The 21,107-nt window shown below is 40.6% G+C and overlaps 4 protein-coding genes across 5 annotated transcripts; 2 read left to right on the top strand and 2 right to left on the bottom strand.

Moving 5' to 3' along the window:
• The first annotated feature begins 3,100 nt into the window (after positions 1-3,100).
• Positions 3,101-5,698, top strand: BCIN_07g07110 (hypothetical protein). Its single transcript, XM_024694281.1, has 2 exons — positions 3,101-5,352; positions 5,468-5,698. The coding sequence occupies exons 1-2, from the start codon at positions 4,006-4,008 to the stop codon at positions 5,525-5,527; spliced, it is 1,407 nt and encodes a 468-aa protein (XP_024550070.1). The 5' UTR covers positions 3,101-4,005; the 3' UTR covers positions 5,528-5,698.
• Positions 5,699-8,139: 2,441 nt separating this feature from the next.
• BCIN_07g07100 (hypothetical protein) lies at positions 8,140-10,123 on the bottom strand. The gene is made up of 3 exons (XM_024694280.1): positions 9,624-10,123; positions 9,101-9,574; positions 8,140-9,039 (listed from the first exon to the last, which is right to left on the bottom strand). Exons 1-3 carry the CDS (start codon positions 10,047-10,049, stop codon positions 8,308-8,310), a joined length of 1,632 nt encoding a protein of 543 aa, XP_024550069.1. The 5' UTR covers positions 10,050-10,123; the 3' UTR covers positions 8,140-8,307.
• A 4,831-nt stretch (positions 10,124-14,954) lies between these two features.
• Positions 14,955-18,810, top strand: BCIN_07g07090 (hypothetical protein). Of its 2 annotated transcripts, XM_024694279.1 has the most exons (4): positions 14,955-16,076; positions 16,249-16,509; positions 16,564-17,499; positions 17,584-18,810. In XM_024694279.1, exons 2-4 carry the CDS (start codon positions 16,271-16,273, stop codon positions 18,488-18,490), a joined length of 2,082 nt encoding a protein of 693 aa, XP_024550068.1. In that variant the 5' UTR covers positions 14,955-16,076; positions 16,249-16,270; the 3' UTR covers positions 18,491-18,810. The 2 variants fall into 2 exon arrangements, with proteins under 2 accessions (XP_024550068.1, XP_001549837.1); XM_001549787.2 differs by having other exon boundaries at positions 14,955-16,509.
• Positions 18,811-18,930: 120 nt separating this feature from the next.
• BCIN_07g07080 (hypothetical protein) lies at positions 18,931-20,979 on the bottom strand. The gene is made up of 3 exons (XM_001549786.2): positions 20,583-20,979; positions 19,976-20,488; positions 18,931-19,888 (listed from the first exon to the last, which is right to left on the bottom strand). The coding sequence occupies exons 1-3, from the start codon at positions 20,746-20,748 to the stop codon at positions 19,038-19,040; spliced, it is 1,530 nt and encodes a 509-aa protein (XP_001549836.1). The 5' UTR covers positions 20,749-20,979; the 3' UTR covers positions 18,931-19,037.
• Positions 20,980-21,107: the final 128 nt, after the last annotated feature.

The following is a 21,107-nucleotide window of genomic DNA, read 5'->3' as shown; positions in this document are numbered from 1 at the left end:
AGTTTTTGATCCAGTATAATCTTGTTCTATCAAAATCCGCCTATTCATGTAAATATATTTAAAACGATATGAATTTTATTTGAGTTTCTATATTAACAATCAATTAAGAATTTTATACTATTATTTTAGAAGTTAGTACAATGCATTATACAAAATCACACCTATTAAATAGATATAATAAAAATAGCTTGTGGCGGTAGAATATTTTTATCTGAAAAGAGATAACCTTTAAGTAATAATACGACTGTGGTATTGAGTATAATTGCTAATGAATTTTAGAGATTTGAATATTAAAATTGTAAAAAAGATGAATAGAAAAAGAGTAAGTATAAGAATTGAAAGGAAAGAAGAAGTGAGTATAAGAGTTAAAAGAAAGAAGAGAGTGAATGTAAAAGTTATAAAGTAGGTGAAAGGTATTGATTGAAAATTTAAAAAGAATAGAAAGTGAAAGGTAAATTATTTATATTATTTTCAATTTATTTTTTAATTGAAAGTTTTATTATTGTATTATATTATATGAAAATATTATATAGTTGTAATTTCTATACATATATTCAATTTAATAATTAATCGAATTTAATATAAATAAATTATTGATTATATTAAACTGAAATTCAAGAAATTTCACTAAATCCTTTTAAAATAAAATTCCTTTATTATATATGAGAATAAGATTCATCTAATTAATATCTTATAAAAATATTGAGGATTTTATTATATTAACAAAGCGTTCACTTGTTACAACGGATTAATAACAGGCTGTAGAATCACCAATGTATAGGCTATAATGGTATTATAGGCCTTAGTGATTCAACTACAGTATACCGGGGGACACTAGACACTCAAAAAAGCCTCAGATATGTATATAATATTAATTATAGGATATTCTAAATCATAGAATATAGTTTCTAGAATAATAGATTTTAGAAATAATAAAATATAATAAGTAAGAAAGGCTTTATTAGGATTAATAATATTTCAGAGAATTAGTTTTAGAATAAAAAAATGAATTAAGATAATAGTAATTATAGGATAAGTATTATATAATTAAAAGTCAATCGACTTATTGATCGATTTGTCAATCGATTTGTTGGTTGATTTTAATATAAAGGTTTATATAAGAAATATATTTCATTATAATATAAAGCTTTATATTTAAGAGAATAATTATTAGTTTTATTATTATAATTATGATAATTATAATTAATTCTAATTTTATTGAATTCCTATTTGAAGTTTAGTTTAAACCATTTCGAGAGATTTCTAGACACTTCCACGTGATTCTAGAGGCAGCTCCTGTAATATCACTTTGTATATTATAGATTCTGTCATTATAGGGATTCTAAATAAACTTAACTTTCTAGAGATGAAAATGAGTATTCACTACTCGATATCTAATGTTTAGACATTGTTAGTTTCAATCTTTCTATTCTGAAATCGATATTACAAGCTTCGTATTGAGTGCAATTTTTCGGAATGCAGATGAAAAATGCGATGAGGAGTATGTTTGGCTGGTGGGTTCTGTCTACTCTCTTCGTAAAAAGAGAATGCTAAGCCACACACTACTCAACTCGATCTGTATAAAGAGCGGCCTTCCTATAAGGATAGTCTCTTCAGCTATACAGGAGTTCTGCGTAAGAAAGTTGAGTGGAATTGATTCTACATATCTCTCACCATGGTTATACTCCGATACTTTGATACATACTTTAATAGTATATAGACAGTTTCTTTTACGAATAGTGCTATTCTTAAATCAACAAGTAATCAGGCATTCGTAAGACAGTAGAATTTAGATAGAGTTTATATGTCAAGAAGTCCTTTGTGTATGTTCAACTCATGAGGATCTTTAGGAATTTGGAGTCAAGTCAAGTCATAATAATTTACCACATTAGTTGAATAGAGTCCTCTATAATCATGCAGTTTCTATAATGTCGAGCATAAAACGTTTTCTGACTAGTTATGAGAAATTTGCGACGCTAAGAGGTTATTAGTTGCTCAGGCTAACCGAGGCGGAAAAGTCTCGTTGAACAGTCACACTCGCAGTACGAAAAAACCGGCACACTTAAAAGGTAATCCGTTTTCAAAATTATACATTAAGTCAATTCATTAATATTTGAATCAAAAATTAATAAGCTTAATAGAAAATCATTCAATTCAGTATATGCTTGAATCTTATATTATCTAATAATATATCGCTGATAACTTTGAAAAGAATTAAAATATAAATACTCTTAAAAGTTTCTTTGTTTTTGAGTGGTTTTGTGGGCCGGTTTTTTCGTACCGCGTGTAATAGTACTTCGAAATTTCTGTAGAAAAAGTGTTAAAAGCATTTTATACAAATTGTAATTAAACTTTATTATTGTTTTATAAGTCTACGAGGGAGTGTCTTTAAAGAGTATTAGACATAATAATCGAACTTACTAAAATTACTATATGGTTTTTATTATTAATATGACTTCAAAAACATAGATCATTATACTCCAATATATATATATGTATTAATCTTAATATAAAAAAATTGTTCAAATCTGAAAGCATTTTTAATATATAATTCTTAATTGAATTGATATTGAATTTCAAAATAGATAAGTTCGTGCTTATTTTGATAAGAAAATATACTCGCATATGAATCCGATACTCATTAAAGGTATACTCTTGTATGCACATCAACCGCTGATAACTGAGCTTTAGTTATCTACTTTATATGATTTCAACCTCAATTAAGTTTTTAGTATTATGAGCTACGTTCTTTAGCTGACTTCTAGAAAACTTTGACGGTTATTTATAGTACTTTACTTGTTCTAGACACATATATAGACCCTTCTTTTAATATAGGGTTTCAAAAGGTTATCTCCAGAGTGAAAACCTAGGCATTCTTATGTACAAGTTTTTTTTCGAGAGAGCAGAGAGGTTTTGTTGTGTCAGTAAGGCACGTGCAGGAAGGATATCATCGCATATCATCGGGAAAAAGTCGGGGTCTAACGCTTTAAGGCAAGGGCTACCCCCTGAGCCATGTCATGTGCATGACGAACTTGAAAAAAAAAATCTTCACTTCGTTTCTGCTTTGACGAGTTTTGATACTCATCCGCAACTCACCAACGCTCAACTTCCGTTCTACACTTCGCTAATACTGTATCGTCACACACCACAATGACCCGACACACGTTCATCTTTTGGCTTTTGCAATCTCGAAAACCAGATGTAATACGCCATCTTCATCTGATTTAAAATTCGCTAGAGTCGTCAGTACACACAATGCTGGCAGAGTCAGTTTCGATGACATAAAAAGATCCACCCACTGACCACAATAGTGGTTTTCAATATGCAAATCTATCCCCCATTACGATCTCGATTCTTCAATCACTTTTAAATACCGTTAATTTCATTTGTTACTATACCATCTTGAATAATTGAGGTCATTTTGAATGAATGATCTATTGCGATTTCATTGCTCGAGTATATATAAATAAGGGTTCTCATTACGCATCCAAGTGTTAAGCAATCCTTGAAAATGTTGAGACGGTGACAGGAGTCATTGAACGAGATCCACTCCCACAAACATCCCACAATTGCCTCCATGGTGCCGCCCGAGTCCCGAGCAGACAAGAACGGGGATATCGCCCGGAGGATGTCCAAATCACTTCATAAACTGCGGAGGGCAAGCGAAGATCTCTCGTAATAGTTTTGCGAAGGTCCATCGTGCTTTCCTCATTCACGCATTCCTCAGTTCTGCTGTATAAAAAGCAAATGTAATTCTTTTCTCCCGTATCTTTCTCGGGCATACTGGGTTAGTGACCATGCACTCCTTCCATAGCTGTTTATAATTCTGCATTACCCCCTCCCTCGACTCGACATATTTTCATTTTTTTTTTCCTGGCCCACTTCTTGTACATAGTATACTCTATAATTCATCCCTCCCGTGCTTTCTTCCACCCAGCACCATAAGGGTCCTCCACCTCCGACATAATCACATCCAATCCCCATCTCTCCCAAAAATCGAAAATCATGAGTGCAATCCAAGACGACCAGAACAAGATCGAATCGGGTGATGCGCGCAAACCGCACACACCGGACTCAGGTTCGCACCACACTCAAGACAAAGAAGGAATCATGGGAGAGACCGACGCGCTAGAGGCGCACGGGCGTGCAAATTTCAGTCGACTCGGCTGGAAGCGGCTTACGGTTATTTTACTTGTGGAAGCCATTGCGCTTGGTGCTCTATCTATTCCTGGAGCCTTTGCAACGTTGGGTATGGTAGCTGGGGTGATTCTCACCGTCGGGGTTGGATTGATTGCCATCTACACCAGTCATATAATAGGGCAGGTCAAACTGGCGTTTCCACATGTGGCGCATTATGCGGATGCTGGGAGGTTGCTGATGGGACGGTTTGGGTACGAACTAGTCGGGGCGATGTTTGCGCTGGAGCTGACATTTTTGGTGGGATCGCATTGTTTGACGGGAACAATTGCGTTTCTCAACTTGTCGAACAATGGGGCGTGCTCAGTGGTTTTTGGGGTTGTGTCGGCTATTATTCTGCTGGTGTTGGCAATTCCCCCTTCGTTTGCAGACGTGGCCATCTTGGGTTATATCGATTTCGTGTCAATTATGGCAGCAATTGGCATTACTATTGTAGCTACTGCTGTGGTATCTGGTTCTTCGGCCGGGGGGTTGGCACAAGTGGACTGGTCTGCGTGGCCTAAGGATGATCTCTCTTTCTCGGATGCTTTTATCGCCATCACCAACATTGTCTTCGCATACTCATTTGCAGTGTGTCAATTTTCCTTTATGGACGAGATGCACACACCACGTGATTACCTCAAATCGATTTGGGCACTCGGCTTAATCGAAATTGTCATCTACACACTCACAGGAGCATTAATCTACGCCTTCGTTGGGCAGGATGTGCAATCCCCTGCACTTCTATCAGCCGGGAACCTCATGGCCAAAGTAGCGTTCGGCGTTGCGCTACCCGTCATCTTCATCTCGGGCTCCATCAACTGCACTGTGGTCGCGCGCTACATTCACGGACGCGTATATAAGAACTCAGTGGTGCGCTTCATCAACACGAAAAAAGGCTGGCTGACATGGTTGGGGCTTATAAGCTTCCTTACAATTATTGCGTGGGTGATTGCGGAAGCAATCCCCTTCTTCTCGGATCTGCTGTCCATTATGTCGGCGCTGTTTGTCTCCGGTTTCACATTCTACTTCCCGGCCATGATGTGGTTCATGCTAATTAAGAAGGGGAAGTGGTATGCGCGTGAGAATTTGTTCTTGAGTGTGGTGAATGGGGCGGTATTTGTCATCGGGATTGTGGTTTTAGTGGGTGGGACGTATGCGGCAGTGGAAGACATTGTAAGTTTCTTTCTCTTGATCCTTTGTCAGAGGGGGCGGAGGCCAAAATCGATCTTTTGGCTGCGCTGGTTCTCTTGAAAATATGTGTGGTTTGCTAATACATCATTTGTAACAGAAAAACCAATACGCCGAAGGAACAGTTCGAGGGGCGTTTACATGTGCACCGATATCATAGGGGTGAGGTAGTGTTGAACAAGTTTTTCTCAAACAAAATGGGATAGAAATGCGATTATGTCTCCTTTCTTGCAAGAATTGACTCGAAGAAAGAATTAGAAAGATAGAAAGAACATGACCTTAATGAAATTAATGAAGATTTACGTCGAGGTCGTTAGCCCTGTGATCTCTACTCTACCGTATTGTGCATTGAAACTTTCGAAATCCGAGAGAGGCTTTTCTACCACTGCCAGTGTGACTTGGTTTTGGCGTTTGTGGGTCAAAGTACCCGGTGGGTGAGATGTTGATGTCGCTAACGACATCGAGATTGGAAATTGTGTGGGTGGATGTGTGGGCTTTTCGTTGAACGTTGAAGATGAGATTGAATAGTACAAGACTATGCAATGAGTATTGACAGAGCGGACAATGGCCTCGACGAGTAATCCGCAGATAATATGTTATCAGAGCAGACAATCGAAAAATCCCTACAAGTCATCAGCGGAGCGGGGAAACCCTAGGATAGAAAATTCGCGGAATGGATCATTCACAAATATTTGACGGCTGGGGAATTTTTTGCACAGATCACTTTTCTCACTTATTTGCCATCCTCGAATTTACATCTCACAAACTTTCTCACCCACTCAGTCCTCAGTCTGTTTGTTGATACCATTCACTCTCTACTCATTCTAATTCTCATTATCGACCCAACCACTCACGCACTGACTTCATACTCATATTTTCATATCTTCAAGAAGCGTTTTGCTTGCCCCTCCCTTCCTCTTTATCTCTTCCTTTTCAGGGCATTATATTCTCCTACATTGTGAGCTCTCTCGCCCACCCCATGCGACGAAAGATTTTTTGAAATCATAATCACATCATACATCTCACATTAATTCACAATTTAGTGTGACTGCAATATTCTACTAGTCACTATCCAAGCAGTTCTTAATGAGTATATAAAGCCGTTGCAAATCAAAAGTCCCTCTTTTCTACTTCCTATCTATCCACCCACACAAAAACCAAATGAAAATATCATTGTAGTTCCATCTCAACTCGTTTCATATTAAGTTCGAAAAGTTGTATAGCTGTCGCATGTATCCGCACTACCACTACAATCATCTTTTTCACGGGCATCATTATTTATCAAATATAATGTATACGTGAACCTGTAGACACTGTATTCCGTTGCGTTGCATCCCACTGTGCACTAGATAATCATCAAGTCGTGCCCTCCCCTCAAGCGAAAAATATGCGTTTTACTTTATTGGAATTAGTTTCAGGATCTAGAGCGCCATGAATCACAAATCTTGCTCAGCAAAGGCAAACCAAATACTTATTAGTGAGTAGTCATCCCTAACCAACAAGCGCCCCAGACCAATGTTACAAGCTAAATATTCTATAAGTCTAGGTGTTGTATCTAGGTACGAAGGAAAGCATTGGATAGCCAATGAGCCAGCCTCAAGACCAGTGTCAGTGATTCTCCTTGACCTTAAGCTTCATGTATATGTAGTACTGTATTAGTAGTAAATTATTGATCGATTCACTCTATCTATAGCTAAGACTACGCTGACCTGTGTATATGTATAAATTTGAGCTTCAAATGATATAACCAATCACTAAAGTTAAATAGATATCGGTAATTTGAGTGCCTCCTCAGGGTTTTGATTGTGTCAGGCCTGACATTGCCAAAGTGGGTAGAATATTGCTTGAAGTAATGTGTGCCATAGCTGAGGTACATCTTGCAACTATCCACACTCAGTAGCTAGTCTCCGCTCATTTGCAAATCTCGCTAAAATTTAGCCAGCTGTTATTCGGGTCTGGAAAAACAGATTCACTAGTCCTGGGTTTGAAAATCGCGTTGTTTTCCATGTTCAAGAACCTTGGTATAATGCTCTTGAAACCTAGTGATGCATTGCTAGAAGCCGGGGACGACAACATTGCGGGCTTATTGGGATGCCTATGCTCATAACTCGAAATTGCTTATTCACCCAGGGATTTTCAATCTTTCTCACACTTTTCACTTGTTTTATTCCTTGAATTTTCGTGGCCTCCTGGACTCCTAGCACCTCTTGATAGTCAATCCAAAAGGAGACGATCCAATACCAGGAGCTTGTCCCGTTCATATATCCTCGAGAATCCCATCGATGACCGAGAGGCCATCACTCAAAATGTTTTTCAAAAAATGAATGTGCTACTATCCGAATCAATATATAGAATATGAATGATACTAAAAAGAATACAGCATCCATGAAAACATGTCGATATTCTTTCGATTTGATTGTCAGTGTAGAGCGTCAAGCTTTTAATATTCAGGAATCAAGATAGGTAGTGACCACTTTCGATTTCTTTAGAATAATAGGCAATCGATTTCTTTGATAGCTGATTCTGCTCCTCTTTGTGATTTCCAGCCTCGATTGAAACTGTCCACCTTCTCATTTTACAGCCATAGCCTGTGTTATCTCATACAAACCAAAAGATCAAAAGTTGCAATCTTCGGCTCAAGGAAAAGCTTCTCAAGATCCTAAAAAGGATCTATGTTCATCAATAAATATGTAAAGAATAGATCAATCAAATCTCATCAAGTAAGGTTAAAAACATGGAGTTTCGACAAGAAAGTGTGGTCCGAAAAAGAGATGCCCAAACGTAAAGTAGTTGATTTCAACATTGTACCAACAAATATTCTATATCTAATCTAAAAAGTTGTCTACTCTATGCATATTGTGCGCTTACAGGTAACAATAAAATCTAACATCATATCATACAAAGTCGTGAATCATTCAAGTCCTCCAATCTCCCATTAATCTAATCACTTTGCCTCTCGCTTTGGCTTGCTTCTTCCACCTCTTTAGCTCTCTCAATCTGCGCCAGCGAGCTTTCCTCCTTCCTATCAATCTTCGAAAATTCTAAAGTATTTCTTGCCAAATCTTCCATGACAATCTTTTGCGCGGCACGAACTGGCCTTGCCGCAAACAAATCATCCATTCGATCAAGCGGAACAGATTTTGTTTCAGGGATCAGAAACCAGGTGAAGATAACTGCGCAGGCGGTGATGGAGCCGAAGAAAAAATACATTCCGAAACCATTCTTTCCCATGCTTTCTACCATATTAGGAGTAACACGTGCAATGACGAAAGTCCAGAGCCAATTTGCCATGGAGGCTCCGACTTGTCCAACGTTACGTGTAGCCTGGCTGAACATCTCTGCATTCACAACCCAGGGGGTACCGTTCCAAGAAGTGATATAAATGCAGGTCCAGAGATAGATCATAAAGATTGTGACGATGCCTTGGGAATCAAGTCCATCGCCAGTATTGTCCTTGGCAGTTGCGATCAAGGCACCGATTATGAACATGAGGATTGCGCCGACAATACCGCCGGAGATAAAAAGGGTGCGGCGGCCAAGTTTGTCGATCAAGATTGTAAGCCAGAGAACGGTCATAATACATTTTACCACGCCGAAGAGACCTGTCATTAGTTCGACAGTCTCAGTGCTGGTTACTCCCATGGTTCTGAAGATGGTTGGAGAGTAATAGTTCTGGGCAGAGGTCAGTATGGATTGTTTGAATTTAGGGAGTAATGTTGTATGTTTTACTTACGATAGCGTTGATACCGGCGAAATTTTGGAGAACGAATAGCATGTGTCCGAGGAACAGTCTCCACAATACTTTGTTGTCAGAAAACGCCATGCGAAGTGGTTTGATGAATCCAGTAGGTAAATCGTTGATTTGAAGATCCATCATCTCAATCTCCTCCAAAATGTAAGTGTCATCGGGGCTGAGCTGTCGGATATAGCACAGATTCTCAACACCCTGTTCTCGACGACCTCGAGTCCACAACCAACGAGGAGTTTCCTTCAAGAATATGAGACTACCGATAAGAACGATACCGGCGGGAATTAATTGAACAGCAAAAGGAATGAGCCACTGGTTACGACCATATGGCACACTTTGTGACATTCCGAAATTGATCCAAAATCCCACGAGGCCACCAATCTGCCAGCCGAGTTCGTAGGTGCCGACTAGACGACCACGGATAGCGGGAGGTGCGATCTCGGAAATGTATATGGGAACCTTTGATGGGTAAGCATTGACCCCGGATAGGAGATTGGAATTAACCTACAATCATGGTACAGCCCCCCACACCAAAACCCGAGATGACTCTTCCAGCATACATCGGGCCGATATGGCCGCCAATCGAAGCGAACGTAATACAAACACCAACAATAAATACACTGACAAACGTCCATAAAGTGATTCGTCTTCCAGCATAGTATGCAGTACCATAAGCGAATATAGAACCAAAAAAAGCACCAGCTTGGAACAACGATACAATGTTTGCCTGAATTAAGCTGGAGCCCGAATCGCTCAACTTATCAAGTCCAAATTCTGCCTTGAAAGAATCAAGATTGACGGTCGTCCCAATGAAAGATGTTGTGTATCCAATCATACAGGCAGCGAATGAAGCTGTCATAGCCGATACATAGACGCGCCAATTGTAAACGCTTTTCGGCGTAGGCCGATCCTCGACCATAGTGAGAATACCCATCTTCGCTTTATCGTTTAATGTGTATGTGATAGATAGCGATGATGAGACAAAAACAACTCAAGAAAATAAGACGCAAAATAATTTTGATCGAAAAAAAAGAGCGGAGGAAAGTCTTTTCATACTTAATGAGTGGGTCCCAAGGATTTCCGCTCCGAGGGCTCCATACCTACGTCTGTACTACCTCACCTAGTATGCTTACACGTTTGAATTGGTATTAAAACTGGGGATGATTCCCAAGAAAGTGTTCTCTATACTGACATGAGTATATTCTGGGGAATAAGGGTTATGCATTTTTGCGTGTGGAGTAACCTTACTCCGCGCGGAGATATCGCAAATCTCGCAGGTGGTAATGCGTTGCATCAAAAGTGTGGATACGAGATGGGAAGAAGATTTATCCTTTTTTTCCCAAAAGATTGTGAATCTCGGTTGAGTGTCGCTTAAATTCCCTCAGATTCGTTGGTTTACTGTGGATCTTTGTTCGCCGTCATTTCCGATAGTATGTTTCCGGGGGTCGGCTTATCTGCGGATAGTTACATATGTCAAGTGCCGAGCCAAGAAAAAAGGCAGGGTACTGCAGATCCATCTGCCAGTATGGACATGCATAATATTTGGTTAGTGATTGGCCACAGAATTGTCATGTTGATCTTCTCCAAGTCTCACCTATCCTCTTTTGGGGATCCGGGACGGGTGAGGCTTGCTGGCGCTTACCATCAGGAGCAGGAAAAGTACTTAAGATCTTTTCGGGGCGGGAGTGGAGAGGAAACGTTCAAATCAAGGTCAGAAATAGAAAGGAGCAAGAAAGCTTGGAAAAGATAGGAGGAGCAACGGTGCTGGCTCAGAGCGATCGTTCATCTGAGAAAGATCATGTGTACATACATATTCACGTGACTCTTCACAACCTCAATCACCTCTTCTTTCCTCATCCATAGTCTCGACGGGATAATTTACTTGCAACTGTTAAAAATAGGAAACAAAATTCTTTTTGCGAAACTATTACAAAGTTCTCAACAGGAACGGGACAGAGGAGGAACAGGAGGGGAGAACTGAGAAGGGAAAGTAAAACTTTGCCAATTCTAGATTTGAACTTGGGGCCCCACGTTATTATAAAGACTACTCGATATTCTGTTCCAGCACATCGGTCAGTCAAAGTTGCCCTAGGATTGGATTTTCTTCTAGACTTTAATACTGAAGCTTCGGAACTCTGTTACACGACGTGTAAGCGGATTGTTGTATGTATCGTAAATCCGTGGTAGAAATGAAGATGACGTATATCATTGGAGGATGCGAGGCTTAAAATACAGTGCAGTACAGCTTACGGTAAATAGCTTACATTTGTCAAATGTGGTCGCCTCGCCGCCCCATATTTCCTTATCATGGAGGTTGTTAAATGTTAATCCGATACTTGTGGATGAGTCGGATGTCCTTTTCAGAATGCACATAACTATGCATGAGATAATACACATGAGTATATACGTCGTAATAATGATAGCGATCTTCCTTGACCTCTAGTATTACTGCACAATTACATGATTTTATATATAATTACCCCACGGGCCTCCCCCTATGTTTTTCTTTTCTTTAGAGTTTAGACTCCCATACATTACCCTTACATATATATATATCTCATTACGTCTTCCTCCACCTATGTCGGAGATTCCAAATGAAGCCATTGGCACCTTCTCCATATCATTTAATCCCCATGAAATCTCTCAGCTCCAGAATTCCCCACAGAAACATCTTTTCTGATCCCTTTCTCTTCACCGGTACTTTTCTTTTTAATGTTACCATTACCAGCATAATCAGTGCCTGAAACTCAATATATTTGTCAATCAATGATACATTGGATCCCAGAAACTTGCTGCTTTTTTGATGTTGTGTTATCGGGTGGATCGGACAACATGATTGGGAAATATAATGCGACGTGAAAGATGCAGTGATGGTACAGACGTACATCTCCAAAACTATTTGCCACAGACATGAAAACATCTTCTGAATCGCATTCGCAGCGTTCCTCAATCTCAACTGCCTCATCTCCATCCTCGCCATCCTTGGATTAGCACCCTATGTTGCAGCGCTCGTCCATAACCATAACCACAACCACAACCATCTCGTTGCCATGGTTTTTTACATAATTATATTTTCGATCAAAGCCAAACATTTCATTAGAGGCATAGATGTATCCTGTGCCTGGGTGTTTCTTATTTAGGTGTTATCATGGTTCCCCGGTTTGACTTTCATACAATCCATACATACCACCAAACCAACTTGAAATCCTCAAAGCATTTTGGATTGAAATTTTCGGCGGTGGCTCGAGCATCGTCAATAACATAGAAAACTTACTTGAAATGCTCAGAAAGATGTGCTGTGGCCAAAAAAAAAACTGTAAGTGAGACTCTAGCTGGAACAATCCGGCATATGAGATGAACACGGTCAAACGGTCTTTGCAAACTCCTGGATAGTAGTCGGATGGCATTTGCGAGATCATGCTTTCAAATCTCCTTGATTGCAAAGCCTCAAAAAAAAAACCTTGCTTTGGCTAGCATATCAGTCACGGAGAGACGAAAAGCTCAGAATTTTGTGGGTCGCACTTACAAGTTGATGTGCAGTGAGACTATAAGCCATCTCATAGAGTTATTGTCATCGATGGAGAGTTGGGGGCAATTTAAGATTCGACTTTCTCTTGAATGGTTCATCTAACTGGGTAAATATATTCCCGTCTTGAAGAGAAGCCTGAAAAGGGTTGATTTCAATAAGTCGGGGTTTGACTTGGAGGATATCGCGGTATCTAAGTCGGATTGCGAAACATCGTTCTCGCATAACTGCCTATCTTTTAAGGGTCAAATTCCTCACCGGCCGGTGAACTGGTCGTAGAAAACTTGCTTATTGTTCTACGGAGTGTAAAAACTTTCGAAAAGCTCGTAAATACTTACTAAAGATAACATAATTACTTGCGTAAAGAAAGCCCTATAAGCCATTTGGAAGTACGAAAGCAATCCAGCGTATCTTACATGCTATCGCAGCATGGTATATAGAGGAATAAGTAGCTTCAGAAAAGATCAGCTTGACGCAAAATTAAATACTCGAATCCGGACAGCTTCTCAAGGACTCTCAAAATATCGAAGATTATTTGAAGTAAGTTCGGAATCAAGCTGAATAATTATGTGTTCTATCAAGAGATTAGGGTGGAATATTGGCTACCTACTACGGCATGGAAGCTTTTCGACTGTTGCGCATAGGAAAAGCTAATGGCCACAAATTAGCCCCTTTATAATCTTCCTTCACACACTTTGCCAATTCTTCCGACAGTGTAATTATTCTTATAGAAGATCTACTGTGCTAGACAGGATCAAATCATAATTAGACCATTACTGCTAGAATGAATCCGTAGTTGGGTCTGTCGACTTTCATTCCAAATATCTCGCGTGCATGACGATAAATGCAACAAAAGCAAGAAAATCAAACATATATATATTAAAAACGGGGTTCGCAGCTTGGAGATTGTTTCTCAATTTGCCGTACTAAGGCTCTACAATAATGTATTTTCATGGCATTCACTGATGGTGTACAGCTTTAATTTGGTGATAGAATCGTTCTTAATACGGCTGTACACCCTGTGATAAACTTACGAAGATTCATGCCGTACCAAGTCTTAGATACAAGAGCATCTTCAACCACTGAATATGATATACACTTCCATCAAAAACATACTCGAAGATTCTATCAATCTCAACATACTCGATACTAACAACTTGAGAATAAAATCTTCCTCTTTTCATTCGATATCTCTTTAATTACCATTTTCAAACCACTACCAAGTTTCACTCGACATCATGAGTTGGAATAACAACCGCGGAAGAGCTGAAGTACCTCGGGCTGCAACAGTCTACAGTGAGAATAAGGCACTGGCGGAAAAGACTGATAAACTATGCCCGTTTTGTCCTGGAGCGATTCTTTTCGAATAGCAGAATCATATGGCGTCTTGATTGTTGTTGGATAGTTGTGCTTGAGGAAATCTTTTACTGAAGGGAAGACCGAGAACGGCAGTGCCTCGATGCTTGGATTAACAACCTGCACCTATTCTCAAACCCTCATCTTGCGTCAAATAATTTTCCAGTAAAAAAAGCAATTGTATCATCCTTCCACCCTTGATGGCATATGTCAGCCGCGAGACCTGGGGTACGCATTGAACAACGTCTCACAGTAGAGGTCAGCTCAAGTCTCTGATCCAAACATCGATGATTCAATTGCTCCAAGACGAGTTTGGCCCGTCCCTCCAAGATCTGAAATGCATCGATCACTCATCCACCAAATCACTTCTTTGTTGCCATGAGAGAACTTCACGTACTGATTTCAGAAATGTCTCGAAGAGTCGACAACTAAGACGGCAATATCATTTGAAATGGTGGCAGAATGACCCATTCGTGATGATTAAAATCATGAGTCAACGCAATTGTTCTTGCGGAATAAGTGAGGGGCAAACAAAATGAAAACATGGACTTTCTTCGTGGTTGCCATTACATCCTTAATGCACTTGTATTATATTGAAAACAAACATACGATTATCCCTGGCTGTAAGAGATTTTGGGGGACAAGAAAAGGCCTTCCAGAACAAGTTCAGACCTGGTGAAAAATCATAAACTTGTTGTGTTCTCACCAACTTCTTGCCAAAGATCTGAAGGGTAAGCGTTGACTTTGGCCTTATGTCGCAATCGCAATGAGATCGCCCCCAGCTTTGTCCAAATGCCTGTTTCGAAGAATACGCAGGTAACATGATTTACATAAACGTAGGTACCTTGTAAGTGAAAAGTTCGGCTTGTGCCGTGGCCCTAGTAAGGTCAAGAAGAAGACATGAGACAAGAGACATAGCGTGAGTCTGACCCCACTACGTCAGAAATATTGCGAACAGCAAGGTTAAATCATTCTACGAGTACTTCGACTTAACACAACGAAAATCCAGGTAGTCAAAGATCAAGAAACCATTCAATGGAAACCCTACACAGACTTCTGATAATTAATTGATACAAGCTTTACGACAGATCAGTATCGGAATCGAGATTGAAATTACGACAGACAGAGGGAAGGAAGCCGGCGGATTGAAAACAAACGCGGTACCACCTCTGGGTTCCCTGCAGGCAGACCCCAAGAAGCATCGTTTCATTGCTGATAGAAGGGAATAGTGGCGACAGGAACAAGAGGCGATGGATTAACGATATACATACATATATATATATATATATTATATATAACAACGCTATAGAGGTGCGAGTGCCCGGGTGTGGTGGAATGCGAAGTGGGCTAAATGATTTGTCTTATAAACACGCCATACAAATGCGCGAAACTCTGATAAGCAAACGCATAAAGGAATGGGAGAAATAAAGGATTCATATGGAAATAGGCGGCATACCACTAAAGCGCATTCGTAATCACCGACAGCGATACTCATAATAAGAGTTTGCAGATGGCTTGAGAGGTAGTGCTCTCGTGGAAGCTATGCGGCAATTGGACGTGTGATGTACTCTTTTTGATCTCGGCAGTACTCCAGATCAACCCAGGAAGAAGAAGCTAATGCGAACAAGAAGATCTGAAGACCCAATCTTTCCCATTCCCAGAATTATATGATACACGATCTTCGCAAATATTGGCGCTTCCCAATCCATTCTTCTTCGATGGCAACAATTTGTTACAGCGATGTTGTCGATATAATGTCCATTTTCAAGGTATTCGTACCGAGTTCTGCTCCTTCTTTACTTTCGTTATCTGTCAAATCATCTACTTTAGCTATCCATTTGAATTCTCCTAGCCCTTGGAAAATTGAGAAGATTTCCCAGACGTGAAATTCATTTTCTACACATTCCACAGGCCGAATCCGAAAACAAATCCTGCGACGTCTTTCCCCTTATTTTCAAAGCCTGGTGTGGATCAGTCGATAAATTCATGATGGTTGCAGTCGGATGATTTGCCCCATTCTTCCTATAGGGAGAGAACCATTGGAAAGTTGTATTCCTTTGGTCAAATATTCCAAAGACAGTGAGCTTGAAAATTTCTAATTTCGTCGTAAATTGCGAGTTCATTCCATTGAATTTCCTATTCTGTCCTTCATTCCAGTCCACATTTTCTTTCCCATTCCATCTAGAAACAAACATTCAGAAGCCAATATTCATTCATAAATTGTTGTTTACCCACCTGATATTATCTGTAGCAATTTCTTCTCACATATAATCATGTCCGCTCATCAGGCAACGAATGCGGTCAATGGCACCAATGGGGCTACGACGATGAATGGGCCCGCGGCCAAGGATGCAAAGATGATTAATGGTACAAAAGAACAAAAGCCAAACATTTTTCGAAGGATAATCAGAAGGCCCAAGAAGACCAATCCAAAAGCCGCAGGCACCATCGTCGTAACACCCGCCGAAATTAATGAAGCGACAGCCAAATTGTTCGCGAGGCTCGAGGAGAGGTATGTTATTGTGTATATTTTGCGTTGTAAAACGAGACGAACTCACATCTCTAGATACGCAGAAAGTTTTCGTGCTCAAGGATTTGAAGCAGATCGACCATTCATACCACGTAAATTCGAGACACAACGAGCACTTTATCAATGGGCACTTCCGGGAACCACGACCCCTTCATACCCACCTCATCTGAAATGGATACCTCTTGATGATCGGGTAGGACTACTCAAAATCTTCAACCTCAAACGATTTGTCGATGTTTCTGTGTCACTTCTCCCTAAGATTCCACCAGAGATCTCAAATCTCCTATTTGGGGATCCTTATAATGGAACCACAATGGCAATGTTAGAAGAAAAAATGAAAGCTTTACAAACTGAAGAGAAGAACATTGGAACTGAACCAAATATTGGCTATCGCAAGGATTGGTATAGTGATGCAGTGTTCGCTCAACAGTATTTTACTGGTCCTAATCCTTCATCTATCGCTCTAGCTGGCCAAACTTGGCTCGATAGGTTCAAGAAGTCTGCTCTCAATCAAGGCAATAAGGAAATGCATAGTCTCCTAGAGATATTCAATTCAGAGTCTTTCTATATCCAAGATTGTAGTTTTTTCCGTGAATGGGCCGGCACTTCCCCCGACGCTGTTCTCAAATCTGACAATGGCAAAAGATACGGATGTGCCTCCGTAACGTTGTTCCACCTGAATGCAGACGGCGATCTTCATCCTTTAGCCATTGTCTTGGACTACAAAATCAGTATGGAAAATTCGGTTACGATCTTCAACAAGAGAATCAATCCAAAGGATCCAAAAGAAAACGAGCATGAGGATTGGCCATGGAGATACGCCAAAATGTGTAGTTTGATCTCTGACTGGACACATCATGAGGTGACATTGCACCTCAATGATTGCCATTTTGTGAAGGAGGCCAGTGCTGTGGCTGCTTACAGAAGCTTTCCCAGTGATCACATCGTTTACAAAACCTTGGAACCTCATTGGTATGTTTTTCCTAGTTGCAATTCATTCTCGTAAACTTCCAGGTGATTACAAATGACAATAGCTGATTTAGCATAACAAAACAGGTTCAAAACTCTTTCTCTAAACGCCGCCGCCCGTGAAACTCTTGTACCACAGGTTGTTACTAAGATTAATGGCTTCACTGAACAACAGACCTACGAATTCCTCCTCAGCTCTTACAAAAACTTTAACTGGACTGGAAACTATGTTCCAACTTCTCTGATTACCCGTGGCTTCCCTCTATCGGCCCTAAACGACAAGAAAGATCCCCGATTTCACAACTACGCATACGGAAAAAACATGGCTATCTTGTGGCCCATCCTGTTTGAATTTGTTTCTTCTATGCTATCTACATATTACACGGGTGACGCCGACGTCGCAAAAGATACATGTGTATCAACTTGGTGTAATGAGATGCAATCTCCAATGGGTGGACAGATGCCTACTTTCCCCGGCATTAAAACTCTTAATGAACTGACAAATACCATCACCATGTGTATCCATATCGCTTCACCCCAACACAATGCTATCAACTACCTTCAGAATTACTACATGTCTTTCATACCCAACAAACCGCCTTCTCTACAACAACCCCTTCCTGGAAGTCTCAGTGTTCTTCAGAGATACAGAGAAGCCGATGTCATCAATGCTCTTCCCATAAATGATTCGTCCGTCTGGATTCAAGCATCACAGCTTCCCTACCTACTCAGCTACAGAGTTGCCCAAGACCAAACACTATCCGCTTATGCCAGGGAATTGAGAGACGCTGCAATCAATCCGCGAGGAAGATTCGCTGGGCCAGGAGATACTGGAAGGAGAACAGATAAAGTTAGAAAGGCAGCCGAGAAGTTGCTACTTGATCTCGACGTCGCGGCAAGAAAATTCAAGGAGAATAGCGAAGCGATGAGTGAAGGGATTGCTCCGTATTATGTTATGGATCCTGGGGAATTGGCTGTCAGCGTGCTGATATGAGACAGTCTTGCCACGTTACAATTTCCTGGAATTTATCGTCCTTGCTTGTTCTTCTTTGGGTTCTTTTCTTTAATTTGCTTCTGTACGTTTACTTTTTGCTGGGCTGAAATTTGATCTATATCTTGGCTTGGGTTTCTTGTTTGGGAAAATAATGGATTTGGGCTGATTGCATGTTAGGGTTGGTGGGAATGTTTACTTTTAGGTGATACCTGGTTAGAAAGAGCGTGGCGTTGTAGTTCTTTGATGCGATATTTTTTAGTCTTGGCTTGCATTCGAATATTTTTAGTGGTAGTTTAATTCTAATTCAATCGATTTGTTCACTGACTTTCATCACTTCCCCACTGGGAAACAACTCTGTGCTGTGTTTTATCATGTGTGGATAATGGCACATCAGACACGTAACTTCAGAAGCGCGAGAAGGGAAGCGAGCCCTATCAAGTTGTAAGAAAAGCTGATTGTCATATGGAAATTTAGTAAAGTACTTGGCAAGTATCTATATACATCTTCCACATCGACCGTTACCACACCACACATGCCACTCATTCGCCTATGGGACAACATTTCCCAACCATGGAAGTGACAAATCGGTAAAGAAACTAGCTCCCTTGACTGCGGTAGGTGCGCCAGAGGCCGTAACATTGCATCGAGTTGGAAGGTCTCCCGCCGCGTCAACTTTACTCTTGATCAGTTTCGAGTAATCGCTAAGAAGACAGCTGGAACCGGGCCCAGAATGACATGAATGCACTGGATAAACAACATCGTTGAGAAGAATGCGGACATATGTTTCATTTGTCGAGGCTGATGAGCTTGCATCTCTATACGAATATGGTGCTGAGTGTGTCGAGTTGTTGAGAGTTGAATTTCCAGGAATGGCGCAATTCAGTCTTTCGAATGCTACTGTACCTCTCATAGTAACGAAATGACTGGAGATGTATTTGTAACCGTGTGGAATTTTCGTTCCGTCCCCTAGAGATGTGGTGTTGTCCCATACGCCAGTTGCGGCTCCGAGCTCGGTGATCTGACCATCGTTCATGAAAGCAGTAAGGATGCTAGGTAATGTATAGCTGGACCCGTTGAGAAATGTTCCGTTGGTGCCTGGGCCTTGTTCCAGAAGTCCGACGAGGGAATTGAGATATGGAAGCATCATCTTGGAAGGTAAATCTTCACCCGGGCCGATACCATAGTAGTATCTCAAGTCTTGGGCATATTCATATTGTTTGAGTTCTTCATCCGTAAACACACCACACCATGGAGATAGTGTACCTGTGATTTGAGATTCGAAACCACAAAGATATGGCATGATAGAGACATCAGTGGTTGAGAAATTGAGATTTCCCTTGACCAATGACTGAAGGCGGGCATGAATGGGAGGAAGATAGATTGAGTTCCATGTTACCTCTGGAGTCATTCATTAGCTATGCTCGAAGCGACCGAATCACGCATACGGAACATGAAGTTACAATGACATGAATAACTGAGACTTACGTTCTTTTCCACCATTACCATCCACAAATGACGGACACAAATCACTTGGACTCAAGCTGTCAAAAAGTGCCGACTCACTTCCCGTTGAGTTGATAGTAACTACCGTACCAAGATTACTTGCTGCAGACCCCAGAAAGCCCCTCACAAAGTTTTGTGCAGTTTGGACAACGCGGGGGTACAAGTTCGCCCAACTCATGAATGGTTGGCCGTAAGAATAAAGGTCTGGATAACGGGTCCTAAGTTGGTAGCCAAGATCGTATGCTTCTTTGAATCCCGTCGGACTTTCTTGGGCTATTTGAAGCCCAGGATTGGTCAGAACTGGCTTCCATGATTTTAGGAAAGCCAAAGAACCAGTGGACGTAAAATTCGCTGCTTGTATCTCGGCATACAAAGAGGTCCATTCCGCATATGCTCCAGAATCTGGATATCGACTTCCGTGCCTAACATTATATGCCACCTGATCTACATAGCAGTTCTCAGGCACGTGATTGCTAATGCCGTGGACATTGGGTCCTAGTATTGTTTAGCATCTAGATGAAGATATGGAGGAAATTCGGATCGATTGAAATAATACATCGGCCACAAGAGAATTTTCTCCAAAACTTACCAGTAAAATATGGACTGTTGGCACCTAAACTAGTTAATGGATTGATGGAATTTGAGCTTGGCGGAAGCAGAATATCGTTTTCTGGCGCCAAAAAGATGGCTGCTTGGGCAAAGGAAGTGAGAAGAAAGCTTGTGCTAACGAGAGCATTTGAAGATGTGAACTTCATAATGCCCTAACTCTCCAATTGATCAATGTATGCAGAATAAATGATTGCAAGCTAAAGTAGGGTTCTACAAAGACAATCCTCATAGACAAAAAGATTACTGAATAGACAGGATTCATCGGCCAGAGCAGTTGATATAAATATTTAAAAGTACAATTTTCGGTCAGGAGAATTTGGCAATTCACCCGACGGGACGATCTATGAGAAGTGCCATGATTGACCCATACGATACCCTGAAGAAGGTGGCTGGTCAGACAAGCAACGATTCTCCACTGGGGGTATTTCTATAGTGGTAGAAAATTCATGGATGTTCACATTTCAAGATGGGTAATTTCCTCATCAGTATGATTGATACCGAATGG

This window comes from Botrytis cinerea, chromosome 7 (genome assembly GCF_000143535.2).
Source record: "Botrytis cinerea B05.10 chromosome 7, complete sequence".
Taxonomy (NCBI): domain Eukaryota; kingdom Fungi; phylum Ascomycota; class Leotiomycetes; order Helotiales; family Sclerotiniaceae; genus Botrytis; species Botrytis cinerea.
Note: the sequence above shows the minus strand (reverse complement) of the source record. Positions and strands in the feature narration are given on the sequence as shown.

Excerpts from the sequence above, each read along its gene's own strand:
- BCIN_07g07110 (XM_024694281.1), top strand. The coding sequence starts at position 4,006 with ATGAGTGCAATCCAAGACGACCAGAACAAGATCGAATCGGGTGATGCG. Across the intron at positions 5,353-5,467 it reads ATGCGGCAGTGGAAGACATT|AAAAACCAATACGCCGAAGG; the intron begins GTAAGTTTCTTT and ends CATTTGTAACAG.
- BCIN_07g07100 (XM_024694280.1), bottom strand. The coding sequence starts at position 10,049 with ATGGGTATTCTCACTATGGTCGAGGATCGGCCTACGCCGAAAAGCGTT. Across the intron at positions 9,575-9,623 it reads TGGGGGGCTGTACCATGATT|GTTCCCATATACATTTCCGA; the intron begins GTAGGTTAATTC and ends TACCCATCAAAG. Across the intron at positions 9,040-9,100 it reads TCGCCGGTATCAACGCTATC|AACTATTACTCTCCAACCAT; the intron begins GTAAGTAAAACA and ends ACCTCTGCCCAG.
- BCIN_07g07090 (XM_024694279.1), top strand. The coding sequence starts at position 16,271 with ATGTCCGCTCATCAGGCAACGAATGCGGTCAATGGCACCAATGGGGCT. Across the intron at positions 16,510-16,563 it reads TTCGCGAGGCTCGAGGAGAG|ATACGCAGAAAGTTTTCGTG; the intron begins GTATGTTATTGT and ends TCACATCTCTAG. Across the intron at positions 17,500-17,583 it reads AAAACCTTGGAACCTCATTG|GTTCAAAACTCTTTCTCTAA; the intron begins GTATGTTTTTCC and ends ATAACAAAACAG.
- BCIN_07g07080 (XM_001549786.2), bottom strand. The coding sequence starts at position 20,748 with ATGAAGTTCACATCTTCAAATGCTCTCGTTAGCACAAGCTTTCTTCTC. Across the intron at positions 20,489-20,582 it reads CAACAGTCCATATTTTACTG|GACCCAATGTCCACGGCATT; the intron begins GTAAGTTTTGGA and ends AAACAATACTAG. Across the intron at positions 19,889-19,975 it reads TGGTAATGGTGGAAAAGAAC|AGGTAACATGGAACTCAATC; the intron begins GTAAGTCTCAGT and ends GAATGACTCCAG.